We start from the raw sequence: 8,380 nt of genomic DNA, 5'->3' as shown, positions 1-8,380 counted from the left end.
GGGTGTCTAGGGCAGAGGAGAGGAACTGAAGCCCAGGGTGGGCTTCAGTCAGGGCCCCTGACCAGCCTTCCTTCAACCACAGGGGAAGAGGCTGCTGGAGGCGACAAGCTCATCCATGATCGGGACCTGGCCTGGCTGCTGCAGGCAGATGGTGAGTGGTCCCCCGTCCTGCCTGCGAACTCCCCTGGGGTCCTAGATCCCCTGGACCTGCCTGGCTCCCCGCCTCCAAGGGACTCCCTAAGTTCCCTTCTCACCACAGCCAGACTGTGTCGTGTGTCCCTCAAAAGCCCGAGGGTGAGCCTTTCTCCCAGTGGTTGTGGCAGAAGTGACCCAGCCCTCTCTGGGGGTAGGCTATGAGCTGGGCCGTGCAGTTGGCCCTCCACAAACCAGTCCTGTGCCTGTTTCACCCAAAGTCTGACCGAGATGAGCCCCCCAGCCCTGGCCTCCTTTCCCAGCTCTCGGAGGTCCCTGTCCTCCTCTCCTTCCTTGGGGGGCTCTGAGCACAGTGCCCACCCCAGAAAGGGATAGGAAAGGGAAGGGCAACAGGCAATGTGTGGGAGGCAAGGAGGAGTGTCGGGGGGAGGGAGAAATGTTGGAGGGGGAGGGGTGTTGGGGGGAGGAGAACTGTGGGAGGAGGAAGAGGAGTGTTGGGGGGGACTCGGCGGGGGAGCCACCTCCACCGGCCTCCTCCTTCCTAGTGCTCTCAGCCATGACCTGGGAGCAGCCAATGGCTCCAGGTTCCAGGTGTGTGACTAGGCGGAGGCGGCTGCCTCACCTCACCCAACTGTTTGACTTCACCCCAGTTTATGAAATTCTCCTGAACCCAGACTTGCTCTAGTACCTTCCCTGCCTCTTAGCCCTAGTACAGACACACGGTATGTTTTCAATTCTAGCTTTATGTCTGTGTGAGTGTGGAGGTGGGTGCACGTCAGAAATAATCTTCTTAGCACCCTGTTTCACTTCAATATGTAGAGCCCTTTAAAGGTCTGCAGGCCCCCAAGAGAAGGATACTTCACAACGCCCTCAAGCTCCCCCCAGGAACATTCAGGAGTTTGGAAGAAGCTGGTCTTGGGGGATGCCATTCCTCTGTCACTGATGCTATACTGGACACCTAAGTATCCACTGATGGATGAATACATAAAGGAAATGTGTATGTGTATATAGTGTGTATGTATACACACACACACAATGGAATATTGTTCAGCCATAAAAAGGAACTCTGGCCCACTGCAACCACATGAGAAAATGATGTAAGGAAAATAAATCAAACAGAAAAACACAAATACTGTAACATATCATGTGAGATTTTTTTTAAAAAATGACCTCAGATACAGAGAACAGATGGTTGTTTGCAGAAGTGAGGGGTGGAGGTTGAAATAGGTTGAGGTGGTCAAAAGGTACAAACTTCCTAATAAGATAATTAAGTCCTAGGGAAGTAATATACAGCGTGGTGAATATAATTAACAATACTGCATTCTATATTTGAACATTGCTAAGAGAGTAGATCTTAGTTTTCAACAAAAGAAAATAATTTATTGTGTGGTGATGGATGTTAACTAAACTTACTGTGGTGGTCATCTCAAAATACACACATGTATCATATTATATTGCATACCTGAAACTAATGTTATATGTCAGTTATATCCAGTATTTTAAAAAATCTGCATAAGACAAAGCATGGCAAATAAAAAATAGGAAAAGGCATAGTAAGTAAAGCACAAAAGGGACAGTGGGAAAAACTTCCAAACATGTATGTAATCAAAATAAATGATGACATTTCATTGAGTAAAAAGAGCATTGACTCTTTAGCAAGCAGCTTATTACCTGCATTTTTACAGACACACTTGGAATATAGAAAGGTTGAAATGAAAGACAAAAATGAGTCCAGAAGGATTTATTAGGAATAAAGTAGATCACATGAGGACCAAAAGTGTACCACCAAGAACACATAAGAATTCTGAACTTGTATTCGTCTACTAGTCTCAGAATACAAAGTAAATATAGTTGAAATTAAAAGGAAAAAATCCACTGCCAACAGGATAGTTACATCAGTAATTGATAAATGGGCAAAAAAATAGTAAGAATATAGAAGATTTGAAAAAAAAAAAAAAACCGTAAATAGCAAGCTTGATCTGATGTGTACGTGGGTATAGACTTCTATATGTATTATATAAATACTGTATTATGTATTGTATCTGTTTTAGATTTATCTTAGATATTATAGTATATTATATATAGATACTAATATAAATAGATGTTATATATGATAGTATATATGTATACCTATAATACATGTTAAAATATGGATCTGAAATAGATATAACAAAATTTAAGGCTGGATAAAACTGGATAGTGGCTACAAGAGTATTTGATATACTATTCTCTATACTTTTCTCAGACTTGCTATGTTTTGTAATAAATTTTAAAATTCTTAATTATTCCTAAGAAAATACAAAATTGAGTCCTAAGGCTGAGTTTCCTCTTCTGGCCTCTGTAGATTCCTGACACAGGGAAGAAGAGGAGTAGGGCTCCAGATGTTCTTCACTTTCATAAAACTGTCCTCGTGAATGACGTCACCAGCAAGAAAACATCCTAGCCACAAGGATGGGGAGGAACTCAGACTAAGAATGTACCTGAGTTAGGTGGGTATGGTGTAGATTAGGGCAGAGAATCTCAGCCCTGCTTCCTCTCCAACATATCTGAAAAAGGAAAGTCACCTATGGAAAAACAAACAAAATCCAAGGGAAGGTACATCTGATCCCTGCGGCTTCTTCTTGGCTGGAGGTGATGTGTGATCTCGGTGTTAAAGCTGGAGTGTGAGGTTGAACCTGAAGAGATCCTGCATGTGCTTAACTTCTACTTTCTCTGAATCTCTGCACCCTTCACATATCCCTCCATAACATTCATTTGACTTCTCTTCTTGAGTTAACTCTGGTCCTTCCCAAGCCAAATGGAGTCTCAGTTCTCAGACTCCTCTTCACCCCTGTTTTATAGCTCCTCTAGTGCCCACGGAGTGTCTCACATAGAACACATGCTTTAAAAATGTATCCCCACAGCTATAGATTTAAAGAGATTTAAGAGGCATATAAACAATGAGTAAGGTGAAACCACATGACTAGGGATGGGCATTTGGGTGATAACTTCCTCTGTTTCTTTATGGTTTTATGTCCTTTTTTTTTGTCCTTCCTGTAAAAGTAAGGGCAGCCGTTCATTTGGAGGGAGTAAGGAGGCCATGATTATAATTGAACACATGCAAGTTTCTGGGTGGCTGAAGATCTCTCTCTTGATGTGCATGAGTGGTGGTTACAGAGTATTTTATTAGTGTTTTTTTTTAAATTATTTTATTTTTGGCTGTGTTGTATCTCTGTTGCTGTGCTGGCTTTTGCTATAGTTCTGGAAAGTCAAAGGTACTCTCGTTGCTGGCACTTGGGCTTCTCATTGCGGTGGCTTCTCTTGTTAGGAGCACAGGCTCTGGGGCATGCGCTTCAGTAGCCGTGGCTCCCGGGCTCTAGACCATAAGTTCAGTAGTCGTGGTGCACAGGCTTAGTGGGGCATGTGGAATCTTCCTGGAGCAGAGATCAAACCCACGACTCCTGCATTGGCAGGCCAATTTTTAACCACTGGACCACCAGGGGAGTCCTATTTTAAATATTTGTTTATTTGGCTGTGCTGGGTCTTAGTTGTAGCATGTGAGATCTTAGTTCCTTGCCCATGATCGAATCCGGGCCCCCTGCAGTGGGAGCAGAGTCTTAACCACCAGACCACTGGGAAGTCTCTAAAGAGGATTTTATTATACTTCAGTTGTTAAGGTGGTTTTCTCAGGTGAGTTTTATATTATAATAACATTTTTATTGGTGTATTCAATGAACAAATGAATGAATGGTTCTGGGCACTGAGCATGGTGGTTGCTAACATCAAAATAGAGACATCCAGATACTCTGTGCCCCATGGTGGGAGCACACACCACCACCTGTGAGATAGTCTTGCCTCAGATTGAACCTGAATCTGATTACACCTCTAGATCCAACTCCAGTTTATACCATCGAGGAACATTTTAAATGTCAGAACAGAAATATCATCAGCAAACTCCAGGCTGCAGAAACCTCTACAGGACAAATGAGGGGAGGAGAGAAGATATGCAGGGGGAACCTGCTGATCAAAACAGACTTAAAAGGCATGTCAGCCAATCACAATATGTGGACTTGATGTGGCTCATTTTAAATAAATTGTAAACAAATACTTATAACATTTTTAAGACAAATTGAAAATTTGAACATTGATGAACTATTTGATGATAGTAAGAAAATCTTACAAAGTTTTTCAACCCTGATATTTTTGTTACTTTTTTTGGTATTTTTATTATGATTTTTAAAAACATCTTTTAGAGACACATATTAAAATATTTACAAATGGGGACTTCTTTGGTGGTCCAGTGGTTATGACTCTGCACGTCCCCTGCATGGGGGCACAGATTTGATCCTTGATTGGGGAACTAAGATCCCACATGCCATGTGATGTGGCATAATATGATCTTGAATTTGTATCACAACAGTACAGTGAGGAAGTTGAATATGCATATACATGAAACAAGACATAAATTGGTCATGAACTAATTGTTGAATCTCATTATACTATTTTCAGTACTTCATTATTGCCTTTTTAAAAATTATTGCCTTTTTAAAAACAGCTTTATGAGGAATAACTTATATCAGTAAAATCTGCCAGTTGTGAGTAAACTTGTAGGGTTGTGCAGTCATCCTTACAGTCCAGTTTTAGAACATTTCCATCACCACAGAAGGTTTCCTTGGCCCTAGCCTGCAGTCAATGCCTGCTCCCAGTCCCAGCTGGGACTCCTCCTTTGTCTGCTTTCTGTTTCTCTAAACACGCCCTTTCCGGACATTTCATCTAACTGCAGTCATGCACTGGGTACTCTTCTGTTCCTGATACTAGGACATAAGTTGGATACACTGACCTGCACACCACCCTGGCTCCCCGCTCCCGTCACTTAGTGCCCCATCCCTCCAACTCAGGCCTCTGCACTGAGCCGAGGATCTGAGCGGCCAGCCATGGCTGGCTCTGCATCCTGACCACCTCAGCTGTGGGCAAAGAATCAATCGCAGGGCCTTGTTTCCCATCTGGAGAAACAGACAAAATACCCCTCTCCTCTTTCTCCTTCAGCCTGAGGTGGAACAGGGATGCCAGACCCCTCGGAAGTGTGGGCCCTAAGGAGATGGAGGCTGGCTGCTTCTCTTGAGGACACAGAGGCGGAAGCAAGATGCTTTGTGTTTCCATGTGCATGTGCTCCTCCTGGGAGGCGAGAACCACAGACAGTGTGACTGAGGGTGAGGAGGGTGAGGAGGGCGCCCTCAAGGTCTCTGGCCCCTGGGGCCCACCTCCTAAGGGTGCGTGTGTGACCGTGTGTGAGAAAGTGCCGGGAGCGCTGGTGCACAGCTGTGCACACGTTTCCCCATGGTCTTAAGTACTGAGCCCATCAGAGGCCAGAGATAGCCTAAGATTTCTTTGCCTTCTCTTTGTGTATTTTTTAAAGTATTTTTTAAAAAATATTCTTTATTGTATCTTTTTAGAGATTTATTTACTTATTTGGCTCTGCTGAGTCTTAGTTGTGACATGCAGGATCTTTCCTACAGCAGGCGGGATCTTTGGTTTGGGCATGTGGGATCTAGTTCCGTGACCAGGGGTCAAACCCAGGCCCCTGGTGTTGGAAGAACCTTAACCACTGGACCACCAGGAAAGTCTCTGTGTCTTTGCCTTTTAAAAAATGGTTACTGTGTCCGCTCTGTGACTCTATGTATGGGTATTTCACAGAATGGAGGAATTCAGAGGAAACCATCAATGATGCTCTCCTCTGAGAAATAAGACTAGAGTCTCACTTTCCACTGGGTACGCTCTCATTCCTTTTGAAATTTTTGTCTTAAATTTGTGTAATTTTCATTAGAAAAATGAAGATTGTTATTAGCAGTGAGCGATGGTGTGTTTGCCTGGTTCCCTGCAGACCCTGCTTCCATCAGATTACCTTAGGGCTGAGCAGATTACAAAGTGCTACCAAATGCACCTGCTCATTTAATCTGCTCATTCGTTCAACAAATATCTCACGAGTGTTTCCTAGAGGCCAGGCACAGCTCTAGAAGCTGGGGATACAGCAGTAAGCAAAACAGAAAAACGCCTGCCCTCCCAGGGACTTACATTCCACTGACAGTAGAAAGACATGCAACAGAATTAATCAATTATATGGTAGTGAGATGGACAGGGAAGCCTGGTGTGCTGCAGTTCATGGGGTTGCAAAGAGTCAGACATGACTGAGCGTCAGAACTGAAAGGAAAAAAGACCAGGCAGAAGAGGGTAGTGGGGATGGGAGGCTGCCACATTGAAGAGGGTATCAGGGAAGGTAACCTGAACAGACTTAGAGGAGGAGAGGGAGTGACCCAGGGGCGCTTGGAAGAAAAGGGCTCCAGAGGACAGCAAATGCCAAGGATCTGAGGCAAGAACATGCCCAGCTTGAGGAAGAGGCAGCGTGGCTGCAGAACAGAGGCTGAGGCTCAAGGAGCTGGGATGACAGAAGTGAGAGAGGCGCCAGGTCCTGGGGGGCTGCTGAGCCCCTGAGGAGGTTGGGGTTTTACCCCAAGTGAGATGGGAGCTTTTGGAGGTTTGGCCGCAGAGGGTCATGACCTAACTACTGGGTTTACAGGTCCCCCTGCTGGAGGCCAGACTGTGTAGCAGGAAAGGGGGTGGACTGTGGGGAGGCTGAGAGAGGTGGTGGAGGTTTGGAGGAGGGGGCGGCAGTGGAGGTGGTGGGTGTGTTTCCCACCCACCCAGGACTTTATGGGGTCCTCTCAGGCCAGACCGACCCCTTTTCACATATCCTCTGCTTTAGGTTCTCTATGAAGTACCCAGATAATAGTGTCTGCCCGCTTTCTGAGTTGTTTTGCAGAAGCGCAAACCACCACCAAATGGAAGAAATTAGCAACCTGAAAACCATGAACACGTGGCCCACAGACCCATAAGTACTTTAATCCCTGTGACATCACCCTTAGACTCCCCTTTAAAATGGTTTTCTGGATCACACTGGGAAGTTTAAGTATTTTGAGCACCCTGCCCTGAATTCCTTGTTTGGCGCCTGCAGTAATCACAGCCCTTTTCTTCACTGCAACCCCGTGTCTGCACTGGCACTGGGGTGCGACCCAAGGTTGGGTCCCAAGCAGGTGGGTTTCAGAGTTTTTAAATATTTGGAAGGGAGAACCCACAGGAGTTGCCCGAGGATTGCACGTAGGGTTTGATGCAAAGAGAAGAGTCAAAATGACTCCAAGGTTTGGGACCTGAGGAGCTGGGAGAATGGAGTTGCCTGTGGCAAAGGTGGGGAGGAGTGGATGAGGTGGGGAGTTAAGTCCAAGAGGCTTTGAGTTCCTACAGGTGGGTACGGTTGACGTTTCCTTTCACAGATGAGGACACTCGGAACCAGACCCCCTGAGGCGGGGCGGGTCACGTGCAGGGGGCGGGGCCAAGGGGAGCGGGCGGGGCCAGTGGCGGCCGGGATGGCTGCGGCGGCGGCTGGAACCCTGGAGCACGGGGAGCGGGGGCGTCTCTCCCTGTACTTCTGCGGGAGTATCCGCGGCGGACGCGAGGACCGGGAGCTGTACGTGCGCATCGTGTCTCGCCTGCGGCGCTTCGGGGTGGTGCTCACCGAGCATGTGGCGGCCGCCGAGCTGGACGAGAGCGGTGAGGAAGGCGGAGCTTGTGGCGCGGGCGGCCGGGAGGGCGCAGGCAGAGGCCCCTCTGCCCGAGAAGAACTGCGGCACGGGGCTCAGACCGCGTGCGTCCGACCTGGGAGCCCACGCCCCGGATTCAGTTACTCTCTTGACCTTTGGGTCTTTCGTGGAGAACTTCTTGGAGGCCTTCCGGCTTTTGTATGAGCAGGATGGGAGGAGGCCAGCGCGGCCTCTTCTCTCCCACCTAGCACAGAGCTTTCCTTTGACATTGGAGGTATCAGCCCTCCTTGACCCGACAGACCCCAGGTCCCGCGAACACCGTCTCTCAGGCCCTCTGATCCTCTTGCTCCTGCGGAGAGGTAGTCCCGGATCCTGGCTGGTTTTCTACTTCGGAAATAACGCCCAAACTCTCACACTTCTCATAAAAACCTTGTGTGTCCCCCTTTTCCCTTCCATGGGCAGAGCCGGGATCTGTGGACCCAACGCAGTTCTCAGAGACCTCTTTATTTGAATTTGATTTTTGACTGCCCTGGGTCTTCATTGCTGCACACGGGCTTCTCAATGCAGTGACCTCTTTTGTTGAGGAGCCTGGGTTGGGTAGTTGTGGCCTGTGGGCTTAGTTGCTCCACGTCGGGCATTTGGAATCTCCTCTGTTC

General features: G+C 47.1%; 1 protein-coding gene across 1 annotated transcript; it reads left to right on the top strand.

Annotated features, from left to right (window-relative positions):
• Positions 1–7,545: 7,545 nt before the first annotated feature.
• Positions 7,546–8,145, top strand: LOC120859429 (2'-deoxynucleoside 5'-phosphate N-hydrolase 1-like). Its single transcript, XM_040235539.1, has one exon. It carries the CDS (start codon positions 7,551–7,553, stop codon positions 7,926–7,928), a length of 378 nt encoding a protein of 125 aa, XP_040091473.1. The 5' UTR covers positions 7,546–7,550; the 3' UTR covers positions 7,929–8,145.
• Positions 8,146–8,380: the final 235 nt, after the last annotated feature.

The sequence above is a fragment of the Oryx dammah genome, unplaced genomic scaffold, assembly GCF_014754425.2.
Source record: "Oryx dammah isolate SB20612 unplaced genomic scaffold, SCBI_Odam_1.1 HiC_scaffold_929, whole genome shotgun sequence".
Lineage (NCBI taxonomy): Eukaryota > Metazoa > Chordata > Mammalia > Artiodactyla > Bovidae > Oryx > Oryx dammah.
This window is presented reverse-complemented; position numbering and strand designations above follow the sequence as displayed.

Excerpts from the sequence above, each read along its gene's own strand:
- LOC120859429 (XM_040235539.1), top strand. The coding sequence starts at position 7,551 with ATGGCTGCGGCGGCGGCTGGAACCCTGGAGCACGGGGAGCGGGGGCGT.